The 21,088-nt window shown below is 42.0% G+C and overlaps 1 protein-coding gene across 1 annotated transcript in view; it reads right to left on the reverse strand.

Annotated features, from left to right (window-relative positions):
• Nucleotides 1-21,088, reverse strand: part of HPRT1 (hypoxanthine phosphoribosyltransferase 1) — a 45,766-nt gene that overhangs the window by 5,782 nt on the left and 18,896 nt on the right. The window contains exons 4-6 of the mRNA XM_062183162.1: nucleotides 15,139-15,204; nucleotides 9,773-9,790; nucleotides 5,307-5,389 (exon numbers count right to left, since the gene is read on the reverse strand). Of these exons, the coding sequence (XP_062039146.1) occupies nucleotides 5,307-5,389; nucleotides 9,773-9,790; nucleotides 15,139-15,204 (167 nt within the window). The remainder of the gene's footprint in view (nucleotides 1-5,306; nucleotides 5,390-9,772; nucleotides 9,791-15,138; nucleotides 15,205-21,088) is intronic.

Genomic DNA, 21,088 nt, shown 5'->3' on the forward strand with positions numbered 1-21,088 from the left:
ATGTTCAGAATAAGCAAAGTCAAACTTTCTTAGAAAGTAGATTAGTGGTGCCACTGTCTAGGAGGTGGGGGGCAGGGTGAATGACTGATAATGGGGACATGGGTTATTTGGTTTTCCAGAATCAGCAATATATAACATGTTAAAAGCCTTACTATCTTTCCTACATTCTAAGAAGCACAATTAAGCAACTGCTCTCTGTAACAGCCAACAATGAAAAAATACCATATCTCCTTGAAAACTGGAACAGTTTATGAGGTAAGTGGGAAAGAAATGCCATACTGAAATCCCAGACTCCTGTTTTCCCACTCCACTGCTCTATGGAGAACCCCTGGAACTTGAAACAGATGGGACACTCCTTGTATTCAACGGTAGTGATAGTGTCTCCAAGGAGAGCACAACTAATTATCAGCAGGAAAGGCAGAGATTGTGGACATCACAACAATTTGTGACCTTCCAAAATGCAACCCTTCCTGACATAATCTTATTCCTTAGTGTTCAGTTTTTCTGTTGTGTTCTCTTGGGCATCACACGAGCAGCACTGACACTGAGTGCATGGAAGATACATGGAATGTATGCAACGTCAATGCTATAAAACTGTGGGGAATACACGGCTTTGGTAAGAGGGCTTCCTTCATTAACTGCTCAATCTTGAAGTTATGGTGAGGCAGCCTACAGGTGCTTGTTAGCTGCCTTGTGGATACTGTTTACTTTTTAATCCAGAATCTATACTTTATTATTTAATCTCCAAAAGCTATTTGCTAGCCATTATTATGTCAACTACTAAAAAGAAAGTGTCAACAAAATCTCAGTGAGTACCTAGAAGTTAATTTTTAAGTAATTAAAGGTTTGACTCTTGCTGGAAATAATTGCGAACTTTTAAAAAAATTCATTACACTGCCATCACTTTTAGGTATTTATATAAACTTCTAATTTGCATGTATAATTTGATACATTACAATTTATATAAGCAAGCTATAATAAGTGACTTAGCAAATACAATTATGAAGCTAAGCTAAAAGTTAATAGTTTGTTCAAATTTTTTAAACTGAAATATAGATTCATAGGAAGATGCAAAAAAAATACAAGTGCTCTTTATGATGTTCCCTTCAATGGTAACACTTTTCCTAACTATAGATATCACAATTGGGACACAGACATTGGTGAACTGACCATTTCCAGATTTCTCAGACATTGGTGCACAGCCTATATCTAGATATTACCAGTTTTCATGTACTTAATCTGTATGTGCATAGTTCTATGCAATTTTATCACATGTGGATTCATGTCATCACCACTCCACTGAGACACCTTGCATCAATGCTCCCTCTTGCACCCATATACCCCTGGCAATCACTAATCTATTCTCTAGCTTGTCATTTTAAGAATACTGTACAATTGGAAACATATAGTATATAACCTTTTGAGATTGGCTTTTATCGGCACCATTCCTTTGAGGCTCATCTAGGTTGTTGTATATATTAGCAGTTTGTTCCTTTCGTTGCTGAGTACTATTTCATGGTATGTGTGTACCACCACTTGTTTAACCATTCACCTACTGAAGGACATCCTGGTTGCTTCCAGCTTAGGGCTATTATAAATAAGGCTGCCATGAACATTCATGTACAAGCTTTTGTATGGACCTCAGTTTTTACTTCTCCAGGATAAATGCTCAGTAGTATAACTGTCTTAAGGTAGTTAAACGTCTAATTTTTAAAGAAACTGCCAAACTGTTTTCCAGAGTAGCCATGCCACTTTACAGTTCTGTCAGTTAACAGCTTTTAATTTTTAATTTAAAATGTTTATTTATTCATCCTTTTAAAGAAAGATTTTTTGAAAGTTAGAGTTACACACACACACAGAGAGAAAGAGAGAGAGAGAATCTTCCATCCACTGATTCACTCCCCAGATGGCCATAATGGTCAAAACTGGATCAGGCAGAAGCTGAGAGCAAAGAGCTTCTTCTAAGTCTCCCATGTGGGTATCAGGGGACCAGGCAGCTGGGCCACCATCTGTTGCTTTCCCAGGTCATTAGCAGGAAGCTGGAGTGGAAGTGGAGCACACAGGACAGAAACCAGCACCCATATGAGATGCCAGTGTTGCAGGTGGTAGCTTTACCCACTATGCCACAACACTGACCCCATACTCATCCTTTTTTAAAAAAAAAAAGATTTATTTGAAAGGCAGAGTGACAGAGAGAGGGAGAGACAGAGAGAGATCTTCCATCCACTGGTTCACTCTCCAAATGGCTGCAATAGCTGAGGCCAGGCCAGGCTGAAGCCAGGAGCCTAAAACTTCATTCAAGTATCCCACACATGTGCCAGGGGCCCAAGTACATGGGCCATCTTCTGCTGCTTTCCCAGGTGCATTAGCAAAGAGCTAGATTGGAAGTGGAACAGCCAGGACTGAAACTGGTGCTCTGATATGGGATGCTGGTATCCCAGGAGGTGGCTTAACCTGCTACTCCACAATGTTGGCCCCTAGTTTAGTCATTCTTAACCCTGCATTAGATAAAGCTTTGTATTCTCATATTACCTCTCTCTCTCTCTCTCTCTCTCTCTCTCTTTAGGTATTTGAAAGGCAGAGAGACAGAGGGAGGAGAAACAGAGGCGGATAGAAGGGGGGGAGAGGGGGGGAGCGAGGAAGGGAAGGAGGGATGCAGAGGGAGAGGAAGAGGGAGAGAGGGAGGAAGAGAGAGGGAGAGGGAGAGAGGGAGGGAGAGGGAGAGAGGGAGGAAGAGAGGGAGAGGGAGAGGGAGAGAGGGAGGAAGAGAGGGAGAGGGAGGGAGAGGGTAGAAGGGGGAGGGAGAGAGAGAGGGAGGGAGGGGGGAGGGAGGGAGAGAGAGAGAGATAAATGAATTTCAATTGGGGAGTGCTGGTTCACAACAACTGGGGTTGAGGCAGGCCCAAGCCAGGGGCTAGGAACTCCAACCAGGTCTCCCACATGGGTGGCAGGAATCCAAGTACTTGAGCCATCATCTGCTGCCTCGTAGGATGTATTAGCAGGAAGCTGGATCAGAAGCGGAGGAGCCAGGACTTGATCTGGCACTCTGATATGGGATGTTAGCATCCCATATAGCAGTTTAACCTGGTACACCACCACGTCCACCCCTATACTTTATACATAAAGCACAGATATAAAGGTAAGACATAAACTGATGAAGAATATAGCCACCATATTAAAATTTCATGGTGGTGGAAAAATTAGGAAAAGCTGAAAAACACTGACATAGGCCAACTGTGTTAACAAGAAATAACCTAAGCAGTCTTTGAATACATCATACTCTAGCACCACAAAATACATTCTCATGAGCCAGTCTACCTCAATTACACAGCATACTCTGGGACAGAATTACCAAAGAGTATCTGAAGGATAAAAGTCAATGCCAGGGCCAGCGCTGTGGTGCAGTGGCTTAAAACCCCGGCCTGAAGTGCCAGCATCCCATATAGGCACCGGTTCTAGTCCCGGCTGCTCCTCTTCCGATCCAGCTCTCTGCTATGGCCTGAGAAAGCAGGAGAAAATGGCCCACGTCACAGAGAGAGAGGTCTTCCATTTGCTGGTCCACTCCACAGATGGCCACAACGGCTGGACCTGCACCAATCTGAAGCCAGGAGCCAGGAGCTTCTTCCAGGACTCCCACGTGAGTGCAGGGGCCCAAGCACTTGGGCCATCTTCCACTGCTTTCCCAGGCCACAGAAGAGAGCTGAATTGGAAGTGGAGTAGCCGGGACTAGAACCAGTGACCATATGGGATGCCGGCGCTTCAGGCCAGGGCGTTAACCTGCTGTGCCACAGTGCCGGCCCCAAAAATAACATTATTAAAGTAAAAAAATATATACCCATAACACATCAGGGATGTTACTGTACCAAAAACTTAAGATATAAAAAGGATGCACTCAGCCATTTCTTCTAGGTTCAAATCCCATGTCTACAGCTGAATAGCTCTGTGCCTCTGGGCAAGTCCCAATGCCTCAGTATCCTTATCTATACAATGGGAATAAGAATGCTACTCCAAAGATGGGCATTGTGGCACAGTGGTAAAGAAGCCACTTTCAAGGCCTGCATCCCATATTAGAGTGTCTGGGCTTATGTCTCAGCTCTGTTTCTGATCCAGTTTCCTGCTAATGCACACCCTGGGAGGCATCAGACAATGGCTCAAGTAGCTGGATCCCTGCCAGCCATGTGGGAGACCTGGATGGAGTTCCATACTCCTGGCTTCAGTCTGGCCAGGAGTGAGTCTCTCTGTGTGTGTGTGTATGTGTTGCTCTGCCTTTCAAGTGAATAAAAATAAATAAAACTTTAAAACTGAAAAAGCTCCTGGCTCCTGGCTTTGGCCTGGCCCAGCCCCAGCTGGCCATTACGGCCATCTGAGGAGTGAATCAGCAGATGGACGATCTCTCTCTCTCTCTCCTTCTCTTTCTGTATCTCTGCCTTTCAAATAAATAAATAAATCTTTTTTTAAAAAAAGAACTATAAGAAAAAAAGCCAAACAGTACAGGTAAGGTCAGCTTAGAAAAAAAGGGAGGAGGCACCGTAAAATTTCAATTTGGACACAAAACAAGATGCAATATACATTACTCAATTTTAGGAGCTCCAAACCTTGAGAGAATACCCCTTCCTACCACATCCTTATCCCCTGTTGGGACCCTTAGTCTCAATTCTGAAAGGAGGCCCAAAATCCTCTCCCACAACACCCAGTACAAGTTGATATAATTAGCATGATAAAAACTCAAATGTTAGTGTAGGAAAGAAAATGACTAATGACAGCCGGCGCCGTGGCTCACTAGGCTAATCCTCCGCCTTGCGGCGCCGGCACACCAGGTTCTAGTCCCGGTCAGGGGACCGGATTCTGTCCCGGTTGCCCCTCTTCCAGGCCAGCTCTCTGCTGTGGCCAGGGAGTGCAGTGGAGGATGGCCCAAGTGCTTGGGCCCTGCACCCCATGGGAGACCAGGAGAAGCACTTGGCTCCTGCCATCGGATCAGCGCGGTGCGCCGGCTGCAGCGCGCCAACCGCGGCGGCCATTGGAGGGTGAACCAACAGCAAAGGAAGACCTTTCTCTCTGTCTCTCTCTCTCACTGTCCACTCTGCCTGTCAAAAAAAATTAAAAAAAAAGAAAAGAAAATGACTAATGAAGGGCTTATTAATGCACAACGAAATTATTTAGAAGGAAAATTTCCAAGTCTTATTTGAGATTATATTACTTTTTGAAGATAAAATGATCGCCGATAACTTTCGTACTTACAAAGAAGTAATTACTTAATCCATCTTCAACTGAAAAAAAATTATCTTATGTCCAAAAGTGATACTTACCTTGCGACCTTGACCATCTTTGGATTATACTGCTTGACCAAGGAAAGCAAGGTCTGCATTGTTTTGCCAGTGTCAATTATATCCTTTAAAAAAAGAGAAGATATTTAAATAGTAAATAAAAACCAGCACACCTTTAACTCCAGAGTTACCATATAATATAAAATATCACAGCTCCCATGTATAATTGGAAGACTGTCATTTTTTTTTGCTTCAATAATTCTCATCAAAATTTATACACTGAGATTTTCTGGAACCTATAAATCATCTAGTCCTCATCAAGGAGCAAATATGTCAGTTCCAGGATTAGATTTTGCAGGCAAATAGAAGTCAATAATAGCAAATTTAAATATAGACAAGCACAACACACTATAAATATGTACTATCACTGTGTCAATGTAATAAAGATATATGAAGAAATAGTTTAAGTGCATATATATGCATGTATATACTATATATACATGTATATTTTATTAGTTATGATGTTATCCTTTGTTATGAAAGTAGTTTAGGGTTTTTTTTCATAAACTCAAAATAGAAGATCTCTTCCTCAAACTTTCTCATACAGGTAATTGTTTTTTTTTAAAGATTTATTTTGGGCCTGGTGCTGTGGCATAGCAGGTAAAGCCACCACCTGCAGTGCCGGCATCTCATATGGGAGCCGGTTTGAGTCCCAGCTGCTCCACTTCCGTTCTAGCTGTCTGCTTTGGCCTGGGAAAGCAGTGGACAACAGTCCAAGTCCTTGGGCAACTATACCTGCGTGGGAGACCCGGAGAAAGCTCCTGGCTCCTGACTTCGGATCATCACAGCTCCGGCCATTGTGGCCATCTGGGGAGTGAACCAGTGGATGGAAGACCTCTCTCTCTCTGTCTCTCTCTCTCTGCCTCTCTGTTAACTCTGCCTTGCCAATAAATAAATAAATCTCCTAAATAAATAAAGATTTATTTTATTTATTTGAAAGAGTTACACAGAGAGAGGAGAGGCAGAGAGAGAGGTCTTCCAATCTGATGGTTCACTCCCCAATTGGCTGCAAAGGCCAGAGCTGCGCTGATCTAAAACCAGGAGCCAGGAGCTTCTTCCAGGTTTACCACGTACGTGCAGGGGTCCGAGGCCTTAGGCCGTCTTCTACTGCTTTCCTAGGCCATAGCAGAGAGCTGGATCGGAAGTGGAGCAGCTGGGACTCGAATCGGCACCCATATGGGATGACAGTACTAAAAGTGGCGGCTTTACCTGCTAAGCCACAGCACCAGCACCCTCATGCAGGTGTTAACAGACCCCACTCTCTTTAAGAAATACAGTATTATACCATCTTAAAAAGTATCCATACTAATAAAGTTTTACTGTATAAAATGACTTTACATGAAAGCAAATCTCAAGTACTCAGTCAAAAGTAGGATACTATTCGGCCGGCGCCGTGGCTCAACAGGCTAATCCTCCGCCTTGCGGCGCCGGCACACCGGGTTCTAGTCCCGGTCGGGGCACCGGTCCTGTCCCGGTTGCCCCTCTTCCAGGCCAGCTCTCTGCTGTGGCCAGGGAGTGCAGTGGAGGATGGCCCAAGTGCTTGGGTCCTGCACCCCATGGGAGACCAGGAGAAGCACCTGGCTCCTGCCATCGGAACAGCGCGGTGCGCCGGCCACAGCGCGCTACCGCGGCAGCCATTAGAGGGTGAACCAACGGCAAAGGAAGACCTTTCTCTCTGTCTCTCTCTCTCTCTCACTGTCCACTCTGCCTGTCAAAAATAAAAAAAAAAAATAAAAAAAAAAGTAGGATACTATTCAAAACAAATCTACCTCTAAAAGGGAACATATTTTTTGAACCATGACCTCAATATCCTTCAAAGAAAATACTCATTAATGATGGTATATAGCAGCATGGGCCATCAGAAACATCAGGTTTGGAGACTTTTAGAAACTACAGATATGCAGGCCATGGTAGGCAGAATTCTGATGGTTCTAGGATTCCAGTCCCATCATGGATACATCTGGGAGAATCCTACCCCCTTGTGTGTGACTGAGATCTGTGAAAATGATGTGACAGTTCTTGTGGTGACTGGGTTATACTTTACTATACAGCTGTATCAGGCTGCAGGCTGTGAAGTCAGCTGCCAAATTATGAGGGCCTTGGGCTAGGACATGAGGAGGATCTTTAGCATCTGAGCACAACCTGTGGTCAGCAAGCCACCAGCAAGAAAAAGGGCCCTAAATCTTCCAATCCACAAGCAACAACCTGAATGAACTCACATGAAGAACACAAGCCCCAGCTAACACCTTTATTCAGCCTAATGAGACCTGGAGCAGAAGACCCAGGTAAATCTGTACTCAAACATGCATGCAAATGCTATGTATCAACTGTATGCACGGTTACCATGCATCTGGGAATGAAGGGGAAAAAACAGGGCTTTGGCTGTATTATGATGTTTAATTTCCCTTAAAAATGAGATCTGAAGCAAATGTAGCCAAATGTGAATATTTTGGGGTAAATAACTGGGTGTTGAACATATACTTTCCTTAGTTTAAAATATTTCATAATTAAAATTAAAAGATTCAAGCAAGTTGAGGAGGGAAGGGGTACCAAGGAAAGCTTTGTAGAGGTGACTTTTGAGCTAGTCATAAAGGAATTTAAATATGAGATTAGGGAGGGGTTAAAGACATCTGAAGCACAAGAAGTGAGGAGAAAATAGGGGGAACAATCTAAATGCCTATCAACCAATGAATGGATGAAGAAAATGTAGTATATGCACATACTGGGATATTCTTTGGTAATGAAAAGGAATGTGTATTGATGTATCCCACAACCTGCATAAACCTTGAAAACACTGAGCTAAGTGAAAGAAGCCATACACAAAAGGCCACATATTATATGATTCCATTTATACAAAATGTCCAGAATAGGTAAATCTTATAGAGAAAACAAGTAGATTATCAGTTTGCTGGGGGAGAGGGAAAGTGCTAAGGGGATTGGGGTTCTTTGTGAGGTAATAAAAATATTCTAAAATCGAATGTAGTAATTGTACAATATTGTAAATATAGTAAAAATCACTGAATTGTACATCTTAAGTGGGTGAATGTTGTGAATTATATCTCAATTAACCTGTTATTTAAAAAAAAAGAAATAGGGAAAAAAGAACCAAGGGCAGAAAATGGAGGTACAGACTCCAGGAAGCTACGAAAAGCATAGAGAAATGTGAGAAAGTTGCTAGAGAATGAGGCTGGTATTACATATTGAAGTCACACTAAAAAATTTAAAGAATTCAATCTAGAGACTGAAGAATGGGAGAATAGGGTCTGAGTAGGAGATAGGATCACAAGCTGCGCTTTAGAAGCTTGTAGAATTCAGGAAGGCAGAAATACCTGAATAGGGAGTCGACACACAAAAATTACAGGAGTACAACCGGCTATTAAAGTGGTAAGTGCGGGCCAGCGCTGTGGCATAGCAGGTAAAGCTGCCGCCTGCAGTGCCAGCATCCCATATGGGCGCTGGCTCGAGTCCTGGCCGTTCCACTTCTGATCCAGCTCTCTGCTATGGCCTGGGAAAGCAGTGGAAGATGGCCCAAGTCCTTGGACCCCTGCACCCACGTGGGAGACCTGGAAGAAGCTCCTGGCTTTAGATCATCGCAGCTCTGGCCACTGTAGCCAATTGGGGAGTGAACCAGCAGATGGAAGACCTTTCTCTCTGCCTCTGCCTCTCTGTAACTCTGCCTTTCAAATAAATAAATAAATTAAAAAAAATGATAAGTGATCAAGGGGAGAAAAAGTATTAGAGGGATAGAAGTTGAGAGGGTGGAAATGTGAGCTTCTATATAGGATGGCCAGGGAAGGCCTTAATGAAAAGGTGACTTATGCATAAATCAAGGTTCTTAAACCTCAGCACGCATCAGGCTCACCTGGATACTTATTAAAACATACTTCGCTGGGACTCATCACAGAAATTTCAATTCATTAGGTTCTTAGCCAATGCTTTTGATCTAGGGGTCACGCTTTGAGAACCACTGAGCTAAAGGAAGTGAAGATGTATTTGACTCTTCACTCTACTTACTAGCTCGGAGCCTTGACAAAGTGCTTTACCTTTCTGTGTTTGTCTCCTTAGCACTTAGAACAATCCCTGGCAAAGTAAGCACTGGATATATTTGGCTATTATGAGGTACAAAATACTTTAGGACACAATAGCAAAAAGAAAGTAGTATAGAAATATTCTTTTGCATGTAGAAAATATCAGATAAAATTTAAGCAACATATTAAATTACATATACATATGTAATATGGTTATAGCATGATTAGAAGGAAAAATTCAAACCAATAAGAGATGTAGGGAAAAATGAAATTTTTCAATTATCAGTAAAAAATAGTTTACTAAGTAATCTTTACAAAACATAAGCCCACCATTAAAACTGAATTTAATAGGAATTTCTTTTCCTCTTACCTTTAGGAAAATAATAAACATACTATATTAAAAGTAAATGTAGAACTTACTTCAACAATCAAGACATTCTAGAAGAAAAAGAGAAATGAAAATCAGTACAAATGAATCAGACAGTATTTTCAATTATGTCATACTATAATAATATAGCATAATAGTATAATATTTTCACAGATAACATGTGACCCAAGTGTTCACTTTTGAAAAGCTTTTATTACTTACAGGAGGTCTAATCTTTTCATTAGACTAACACTGACCTGTGTCTTCTGCTGTGTCTTGGACTACATGAAGGAAAAATAGCAATTCTTTCTCCCAACATAAACCCTCACCCTATTTTCTGTGTCTTAGAATTTTATAGCTAGAAGAGTTCTTGAGAGAAAATTCCATCTAACAACTGCTTCCCAAAGTAGAGAATGGTCCTATCTATTCTTAGGCTAGTTATAGGAATGAGGCACCATCTTCTATATTGGGTATAACTGTTGCCACAAGAAGATTCATACTGTATTATTTATTTGTAATTCTCATTATAGTCTGTCATACAAATATAGAATCAGAATTTTAATGTTCTATAACTCCCCTAAGACAGTGCTTACCAAGATACGGTACACAATATCCAGTGAGTTGCAAGAAAGATAAAAAATTTTTTCTTTACCTTCCCTTGTTTAATCTTTATTTTTTCTAAGAAATTTTTACAACATACATCGTGTTACTGCCCTAATTCACACATAATTTACAAATATTTATTAGGAATAAATAATTCATTTTTAAAAATTCTTTGGGAATACAAGTGAAAGTTTTCAGAGTCAAGCTGTAGGTGTTAAATGTACACTTATAACCAAGTAAAGCTTCAATTTTCCCATGTCTTAAAGCAGTTTATCATGGAGGCAAGATATCTCACAAGCCTGGATAAGGCCAAGTACAGAAGAACATAAAGCTAGCCCATAAGTTTGGGTAAGCAATTCTTATAACTTCTCTCACTCTGATTCATCCTAGGTGAACCAGTTACTACAGACAACTGTGGCCTACTGGTAGCCTATTTTACAGGTAGGAAAGAAATTACTCTTTATTCAAAATGGGGCTCAGGATGGGGAAGAAATAAAACAGAAACAAAAACTGGAGCAAAGGGCATATAGCGAATGAGTAAAATTACATTTATTTTCCAATTTTGAGGAGGTCTCAGTAAGCTCTAACTATATTACAAATGCTATCAATACACTGAGAAAAAGCCTGTAGTGAATCTTTAGTCCAGTGCAATAGGTACAGATACTGCAGTTAGACATGTCTTGATGAAGCTGTGGCTCTACCACCTAACAGCTGTCTGACTTTGAGTTTCAATTTTCTCATCTAGAGAAAAGGGAAGATGATGCCTTCATCACAGGGCAGCGTGAAGGCTAAATAAGGAATACAGTAATACGGCAGCAGTTGTTGAAGTTAGTTCTCCTTTCCTCATATCACAGCAAACTTGTCTCTTCAAACAAGACAATTTAAATCTTTAGCAAAACTGAATATAATAAATTAATAGGCCAATAATTGTGTCACCACATACTCTGTGATTCTTTCTCAACATTTTCTAGCACCTATGAAGATTAATATATTCTTACCAGTAACTGGCTCACTGTGGCAGTGATTTCTACAACTGGGTGGAGTTAGTTTGAAAACAGCATGGAAGGATGAGACAGAAAATAAACTCTACTCTCAGCTCTACCACTGAGCTGCACAACTTTGATTAAGTTATAGCCATAGATTATAAGACAGTCTATACGAATCAAAGTCCAGAGGTATAAAATACTTGTCCAATACAACACTGTGCTATCTAGAGTTTGACACTAATGCTATTTAAGAAATAAAAGAATGAGAATTGCTACCATTACTGAGTGTTTATTTCATGTCAAGTGGCTATATCCCTACTTAAATGAAAAAGAAAATCAGGTTCAGAGGTCAAATGATCTGCCTAAAGTCATAAAAACAAGAACATGGCAGGGTAAGAATTTAAACAGTGGTATGTATTCACTCAGGCTCCAAAGCCCAGATGCCCAAGCACTAGCTGGGGAAAAAAATAAAAATACTTAAATATAGGAGTCAACACTGAGGCACAGCAGGTTTAAGCTGCCACCTGCAATACCAGTTCAGGTCCCTGCTACTGATCTTTAGATATATCTCCTTGCTAATGTGCCTGGGAGGCATAAGATGTCCCAAATACTTGGGCCTCTGTCACCCATGTGAACTCTGATGGAGTTCCTGGCTCCTGGCTTTGGTCTGGCCCAGTCTTGGATATTTTGGGCATTTAGGGGGTAAATGGTAAATGGAAATGCTTGCTCTGTGTGTGTGTGTGTGTGTGTCAGTTTCTCTCTTTTTCTGTCACTCTTTCAAATAAAAAAAAAAAACCTTAAAAATTTTGATGGCAGAAACTAAGTGAACCAGTGAATGCAAGACCTATCCCTCTCTGTCTCTCCCTCTCTTTCTGATGTTCTGCCCTTCAAAATAAGTAAATCTTTTTTTAAAGAACAAAGGATACTTAAGAACAACCTCATGTATACTTACACATAGTAAGATAAAATGAAATAAAAAGTTCATATAACCTCATAGTATATTTACTTCGAAAGAACCACTCAATGCATATTTCTTGATTTTCTCAAAATAAATTTGCTTTACTGTCATTATTATGCAAAGAAGATTATTTTAGACAAACAGACCCATTTCCTGATTAAGATCACAGAGTTACATAGTAGAGCAGAGGCACCGACACTAGAAACTGATTATAGGAAAAAGGGCTTGCAATGTCTAAATATGGACAAAGCAAGCACAAAGACAAGGAGGCCAGCTCTGGCAGTGATACAGGGAATGGATGGGAGGGAGAAAGAGTTAACTATAAGTTCTCCTTTGAAGTTTTCCCCAAATGCTGAGGAAGCCACATTAGTTTGGCATCACCCTGATATGGAAAGACAGAATTTCACACATAGGTCATGGGTCAAAGTTTTCTTATAGATTAGCAGTCAAATTAAGTAGTGAACATTAAAATTTAAAAGCCAGGGGCAAGCGTCATGGCACAGTGGCTTTAGCTGTCGCTGGGATTCCTATATCAGAATGCTGGTCTGAGTCCTGGCTGATCTGTTTCCAAGCCAGCTCCCTGTTAAAGTGCTTGGGAAGCGGCAGATCACCAGCTCAAGTACTTGGCTCCCTGCCACCCACAAGGGAGACCTGGACAGAGTTCCTGGCTCCTGGCTTCAGCCTGGCCCAGCCCCAGCTGTTGCAGATATTTGAGGAGTAAACCAGCAGACGGAAGATCAACCTATCAACTGATCTCTCTCTCTGTAACTCTGCGAAAGAAAAGGAAGGGGGGGGGGAGGGAGGAAGCTTTTTTAGAAGTAAAATCTAAATGCCAGAGGGAAGGAAAAAAATACCCACTGAAGTCAGACTGATGTGCATTCAAATTCAGACTCTATCACTTATCGTCCTGTGACTTGGGGCAAGTCCTTCAACTTTGCTGAGCCTTAATTTCCTAATCTGTAACACAGGAATATCATCCCCCTCACAGTTTATGAGACTGACTCGAAATCTGGCTTAGTGTCTGTAAGTAAACAACGACTGGAGCTTAAAAAGTAGCATTGTATCATTTATTACTGGTTACTCAAAAGCTTTTTCAATGTATCAGAATAATAATATTCAAATACTTTACACTAATTTATATTATTTCTAATTAAACAATATGCTCCCAAACAACCAATAATCCATGTAAGGAATTTTTAAAAATATCTTGACACAAACAATAATGGAAACATGATGTACCAAATCCAACTGACTGCTCTGGAAGAATTTTTTATATACTAAGAAAATTCCTTGATATTTCTCAAAATAATATTATGTTTGAATCTATGAAATTCTTTTTTTTTTTTTTTGACAGGCAGAGTGGACAGAGAGAGAGAGAGACAGAGAAAGGTCTTCCGTTCACCCTCCAATGGCCGCCGCGGCCGGCACACTGTGGCCAGCGCACCGCGCTGATCCGAAGGCAGAAGCCAGGTGCTTCTCCTGGTCTCCCATGGGGTGCAGGGCCCAAGCACTTGGGCCATCCTCCACTGCACTCCCTGGCCACAGCAGAGAGCTGGCCTGGAAGAGGGGCAACCGGGACAGGATCGGTGCCCCAACCGGGACTAGAACCCGGTGTGCCGGCGCCGCAAGGCAGAGGATTAGCCTATTGAGCCGTGGCACCGGCCTCTATGAAATTCTTTATGTACCAGAAACTGCTATAAGAGCTCTACATGTTGGGGCCAGCATTGTGGCAAAACAGTTTAAGCCATAGCCTGGGAGACCAGCACCCCATATTGGTGGATGGAATCCAGCTGCTCCGCTTCTGAACCACCTCCCTGCTAATACGCCTATGGAAGCAGCAGAAGATGGCCCAAGTCCATGGGCCCCTGCATCCATGCGGGAGACCTGGATGGAGGTCCGGGTTCCACTCTGGCCTGGACCAGCGCTGACCATTGCAGCCATCTGGGGAGTGAACTAGAAGACTGAAGATCTTTCTACTCTCCCTGTCACTCTGACTTTCAAATAAATAAATAAATTTTTTAAAAAAGAGCACTACAAGCATTATATCACTTAATTCTCTTAACTCTATGAGGTGGCTGCAACTGTCACCCACACTCTATTTACATATCTGCCTGGAGGCCACAGATTAAAAAATTGCTGAGCTAGGCTTTGAATCAAAGCTGTCAGGCTCCAGTACCCATTTCAGCTACTATATTATACTGCTTCTCTATCATTGAAGAAACTATGTGTGAGTCTATTGCTTAAAAAGAAGCCTCTTGCTGGCGCCGCGGCTCACTAAGCTAATCCTCCGCCTTGCGGCGCCGGCACACCGGGTTCTAGTCCCAGTCTGGGCACCGATCCTGTCCCGGTTGCCCCTCTTCCAGGCCAGCTCTCTGCTGTGGCCAGGGAGTGCAGTGGAGGATGGCCCAAGTGCTTGGGCCCTGTACCCGCATGGGAGACCAGGAGAAGCACCTGGCTCCTGCCATCAGATCAGCGTGGTGCGCCGGTCGCAGAGCGCCTACCGCGGTGGCCATTGGAGGGTGAACCAACAGCAAAAGGAAGACCTTTCTCTCTGTCTCTCTCTCTCTCTGTCCACTCTGCCTGTCAAAAAAAAAAAAAAAAGAAGCCTCTCTTTCCTCCATCTATATTTTTTGAAGGATTCCCACAGGGGAAGACATCAGCACTTGGCCATATGAACATTTAAGTTTAATATCAGATTCTGCTGCATTTTTATTATATGATCTAAGGGAAAATAATTTACCTTTGCTTCCAAAGGTTAAATAACCTCCGTTTAGTTATACTATGTAAACTGCCTCTTAATGATTGATTGAAAGCAGTGTTACTAATTGACTCTTGGTATGAAGGGTTCTTTCTTCCTCTGTAAGATACATACCTTTCCAGTTAAGGTTGAGAGATCGTCTCCACCGATGACTTTTATGTCCCCTGTTGACTGGTCATTCTGGTTAAAAAAAACATATATATGTTTATCTTTATGTACACACATGCTTCAAATTATCAAATGGGAACTAGAAGATTTAAGAAGTTAGCTATCTACTGTCCACAGCATGGTATTCTGAATGACATGAATTATAAGAATTGTTTCTAGAAATGAAAGATTACATAATTTTCAAGTAGAGATTAGTAAAAAGTCCTAAGTAGACATTACTGATTTGATGTTTGAGTCCTAAAAATAGGGTACATCCATTTTTAAGTGGGCAGTATCACAGCAGCCACCCATCTTCAGTCACAATCACTTCCGAACCATGAGGGAAGTTATTAGCATGACAGATGTCTGATTCTGGCCCTGTACCATTCCTATGAGGTAAGCTAGTTGTAGGGGCTGGTCTATATGACACTCAGCCCCAAGGCTACATCCCCCAAAAGTCTAGTCCAGGCCCAACTCATCTTCAGCATTGTCTGGGAAATCACATCTGATCAGTAGTCCGTTAAGACACATCTCTTTGGCTCCCACAGAATCCAGTAGAAACCCTTACAAGAGTTTCAATGGAGAATGCTCAACACCCACCAGAGTTGATGGTGAAAATGACGACAATTTGGTTGTGCTGGATTCAAAGCAAAACTAGGGTGGAAGGGCAGGTGAACAAAACAGTTTAGACTTGCCCTGTCAGAGAGCAAAACACACCATAAAGCTCAACCATTACAACAGTACAATACCAGCACAGTGATCAACAAGGAGATCAAGGAACAAAGTAGAGCCCAGAAACAGACCCAGAAATAGATGATTTAGTGTATGATAAAGATGATATTTGGAGTCAGTAAGGAAAGGATGAATTGCTCAACAAATGGGGTTTGGTCAACTAGTTATCCATTTAGGAAAAAAAATGAAGTATGGTCCCTACCTCAAAGTATACACACAAACAAATTCCAGATGGGTTAAAATCTAAATGTAAAAAATAAAGCCATAAGCAGACTGGAATACAGTGGAGAATTTTTTTCACATATTTAAAACAGATAAAAACCTAGGCATAACATGCATCTAAACTGAAAAGATCTGTAACAAATATTCCTATTATACCTTGAGTGCCTACAATAGTAATCCACAGGAAACTGGCGAACACACATAAATAGAAAATTTATAGAAGGAAAGGTCATAATCTATAAAACAATACCTAGCTGGGGGCTGGCACTGAGTCATAGCAGGTAAAGCCACCACCTAGAAAGCCAGCATCCCATATGGGCGCTGGCTCAAGTCCCAGCTGCTCCACTTCCAATCCAGCTCCCTGCTAATGGCCTGGAAAAGGAGTGGAAGATAGCCCAAGTGCTTGGGTCCCTGAACCCACGTGGGAGATCTGGAAGAACCTCCCGGCTCCTGGCTTTGGTCTGGCCCAGCCCTAGCCATTGCAGATATTTGGGGAGTTAATCAGTGGATGGAAGCTCTCTGTTTTCCCTTCCCCTCTCTTTCTGTAACTCTGCCTTTCAAATAAATAAAAAAATCTTTTTAAAAAATGATCCCGAGCTGAGAAATAAGTACCAAAACATTATTCTATTGTTCATCCTCCCACACTAGTAAAACTTAAGTCTGATGATACATTAAGGGGAAACAAGCATTCTTGCTGTTGGTGAGAATATAAATTAGTACAACCTCTGTTGAAAAAGATACAGCAATATCTATTAAAATTGGAAAGATATATGTCATTTGATCTAGTAATTCCACCTCTTGGAACTGGTGTTACAAAAGCAATCACAAATATACAAAAGTATATTCAAAGATGTCCACTACATTAATTGTTCTTCAAAAAGTATTATTTGGCCGGCGCCGCGGCTCACTAGGCTAATCCTCCGCCTTGCAGCACCGGCACACCGGGTTCTAGTCCCGGTCGGGGCACCGATCCTTTCCCGGTTGCCCCTCTTCCAGGCCAGCTCTCTGCTGTGGCCAGGGAGTGCAGTGGAGGATGGCCCAAGTGCTTGAGCCCTGCACCCCATGGGAGACCAGAAGAAGCACCTGGCTCCTGCCATCGGATCAGCGCGGTGCGCCGGCCGCAGCGCGCCTACCGCGGCGGCCATTGGAGGGTGAACCAACGGCAAAAGGAAGACCTTTCTCTCTGTCTCTCTCTCTCACTGTCCACTCCGCCTGTCAAAAAAAAAAATTTTTAAAAAAAGTATTATCTATCTATTAACAGGGAATTAGTTAAATTAAATTCATCTACACAATGCTATACCATGAAGCTATTAAAAAGAATCTGCCAATCTAATACACATTAGACATGGAATAATGCTAATTACAAATACCAAGTAGTAGAATAATGTGTTGCCTATGAAGTCATTTTTAATTCAGGACTAAAAAAAAATTTTTACAACAATTATCTCTGAGTAGTGAGAATGGGGACAATAAGACTTTTCACTTTTATCTAATTCTATTTTTGTTATATACATCCACATACATGTCATTTTTATGGAGTTTTTTAAAGATTTATTTATTTACTTGAAAGGCAGAGTTAGAAAGAGGGAGGAAGGGAGAAAGAGATCTCACATCCACTGGTTCACTCTCCAAATGTCTGCAATGGCTGGAGCTGGGCTGGTCCAAAGCCAGGAGCCAGGAGCTTCTAGGTCTCCCATGTGGGTGCAGGGGCCCTACAAGCCATCTTCCGCTGCTTTCCCAGGTACATTAGCAGAGGGCTGGATTGGAAGTGGGGCAGCCGGGACTAGAATTGGTTCCCAAACGGGATGCTAGCACTGCAGGCAGCAGCTTAACCTGCTACATCACAACACCAGCCCCTGCTCTCATGACTTTTACATCATTTCTCTTATTTGTTCACTCCCCAAATGTCCGCATTGGCCGGAGCTGGTCCGTAGTCAGGAGCTTCTGTGGGTCTTCCACGTGGGTGCAGGGACCCCAAGCACTTGAGCCATCTTCCGCTGCTTTCCCAGGATATTAGCAGGCAGCTGAATCAGAAGTGGAGCAGCTGGGACATCTATATGGGATGCCAGCATCACAGGCGGCAGCTTTACCTGCTATACCACCACGCAGGCCCCTGGAATATTATTTTTGAAAAATACAAATAGGCTAATACTATTTGGTGTTGCAAACTAAATGTAAGACTTATGATATTAAAAGCCCTTGCATATTACTTCTTATCTTATGGAAATCAGAGATTCTCCTTGTCATTGTTAAAACCTGGTGTTTCAAACATACATGAGTAACAGGAAAAAATTGTACAGAACTTGAAGCTTTATGAGGAAGTCATGTTAAATGATTGCTAAATAGTGACATCTTCTGTAACAATTTGGTATTACACTCCAACTCCAATTCCTTTTTATGAAGAGTAAATAATTGAGAACTGAACAGTGTGGAATCACAGAAAAACTCCCAGAATCCAAAGGCTATGGTGATAAGAGACAAGAGAACTTTAAGAACGAAAAATACCACTGTTACACTAACATCACAATTCAATACATTGGGCCCAAGGTTTTTCAGTTAAGTCTTTTCTAAGGCCTTTTTCAAGGAACTACAATCACCTTTTAAACAGAAGGTAATAAAAGACTCCTGTAACAGTAATGGGTTCCCTGTGCTGGAATACAAGTATAAGTATCCCAACTGTATACACAAGTGGCACCCACGGATCAACTACCTCACTTGCATAGCCAGAGAAACTTCAAGAACCCCCCTGACTCCCTTACTGTTAACAACCTTTTCAATGCATCCTTTTTACCGAGTGCCTCTTATGTGTGTCATCTGTCATCAGGGTAAAGTCTTGGATAACAAGGCTGGCATGAGTGAGGGGAGGCCCCCCGACCTTCTTCCACCATTCTGTCTTCCCACTCCTCTCAGCCAGAGAATCCAATCTGTCCTTTGTCCTTAACTCAAAGTATCACCATCAACTACATAAAATTCCCATGGAAATCTTTAGGTCTATTAATTCAAGGGGACTTCAGCAGGGATTCTACTACTTGAACAATCACCTGCAGCCCAGCAGGGTGCTCCGCATCAGGAAGCTGGAATTGGGAGCTGAGCTAGAAGTCAAAGGCAGGCACGCCAATACGGGACACCGGTGTCCCAAACTGCAGCTGAACCACTAAGCCAAAGATGTATCCTTTAATTCCAGTTCCATGGATTCTTGATGCTCCTTTCCATATACCATTAGTGTCTGTTTCAATTTTGTCTACTTCTTGAGACCAGATGAAAAAACGAGAAGGTTAATATGAAAGAACATCGTTCGTTCCTACTTGCCCATTACCAGGTATTTTTAAGACCTCTAGATAGCAACAAGAACTATAGCTTATCGCTTGGGAAAGTAGTGGAAGATGGCCCAAGTCCTTGGGCCCCTGCACCTGCATGGGAGACCCAGAGGAAGCTCCTGCCTCCTGGCTTCGGATCAGCACAGCTCCAGCAGTTGCGGCCAATTGGGGAGTGAACCAGCAGATGGAAGACCCCTCTCTTTCTCTCTCTGACTCTCCTTCTCTCTGTATGAAACTCTTTTTTTTTTAAAGAAACTCTTTCAAATAAATAAATAATCTTAAAAAAAAAAAGAACTGTAGCTTGTTACAGCAAAGGAGTAGGTAAAGAAATGCTTAAAACAAACAGGTAGGTTGACACTTCAGGATAAAGAAGCAGGAGCCCATCACCAAGGCTGGCTTCTCAAGAGTGTATGACTAGAAGTATTACTGAGGCAGGAAGCCCTGGATCGACATCCAGGACTTCCAATGATACACTGCTATGCAGCTTGCTTCTTTGTGGATCCTCTAAGAATGGAATTTTCTCATTGGGAATAGCATCTTGATATCCAACTAGGTCCCAAGTCTACCATACACAATAATATTTTCTCTTCACACCACAGTCTCTCAACCATCTTGTCCTTTAACTGTTTTTTCTATTCTCTGATCAAATACCAATGAAAGTGGGAGTTTAGAATCATATACTTTTAGAAGCAGAGTGGACCTCAGATAAAGACAACAGATAAAAATATATAAATGCAGGGGCCAGTGCTGTGGCGTAGCAGGTAAAGCTGTTGCCTGCGGTGCCAGCATCCTGTATATGGGCACTGGTTAGAGTCCTGGCTGCTCCACTTCCAATCCAGCTCTCTGCTATGGCCTGGGAAAGCAGCAGAAGATGGCCCAAGTCCTTGGGCCCCTGCACCTGCGTAGGAGACCCGGAAGAAGCTCCTGGCTCCTAACTTCGATCTGGCTCAGTCCCGGCCATTGCTGCCATTTGGGGAGTGAACCATCAGATAGAAGACCTCCCTCTCTCTCTGCCTCTCCTTCTCTCTGTGTAACTCTGACTTTCAACTAAATAAATAAATCTTTAAAAAATATGCAGAAAAATAAGTCTGGAAGGATAAATACCCAGGTAATTTATTCATTTGTACTTTATGAGCTCATTTTTTAAAATTTTATTTAAGTTATACAAGTTTCATGTATTTCACACAGATTTAGGAATATAGTGATTCTTCCCACCCTACTTTCCCTCTCACCCATGCTCCAACCCTTCTTCCTCTCCTGTTCCCATTCTTATTTTTTAAAAAGGTCTATTTTCAGTTTACTTTATACTGATAAGGTTAACCTTATGCTAAGTAAAGAGTTCAATAAATAGTATGAAGAAAAGAAACACTGTTCTTCAACAGTAGAGACAAGGGCTGTAAACAATCATCAAATCTCAGTCCTTTAAACACATTGCTTTTTAAAAATAGATTATTAGCAGTTTAAAAAAATGATGCTGACGAAGCAGGGCCCTTACATATGGTCTAGTCCTGTCTGCAGTGTCCAACATAGTTAGCCACGAGACACGTGCAGCAATTTAAATTATTCAAAATAAAGTCTGTTCCATTATTAGACAACACATATTTCAAGTGCTCAACAGCCACACATGGCAAGTGGCTCTGTACCAG

The sequence above is a fragment of the Lepus europaeus genome, chromosome X (genome assembly GCF_033115175.1).
Source record: "Lepus europaeus isolate LE1 chromosome X, mLepTim1.pri, whole genome shotgun sequence".
Classification (NCBI taxonomy): Eukaryota; Metazoa; Chordata; class Mammalia; order Lagomorpha; family Leporidae; genus Lepus; species Lepus europaeus.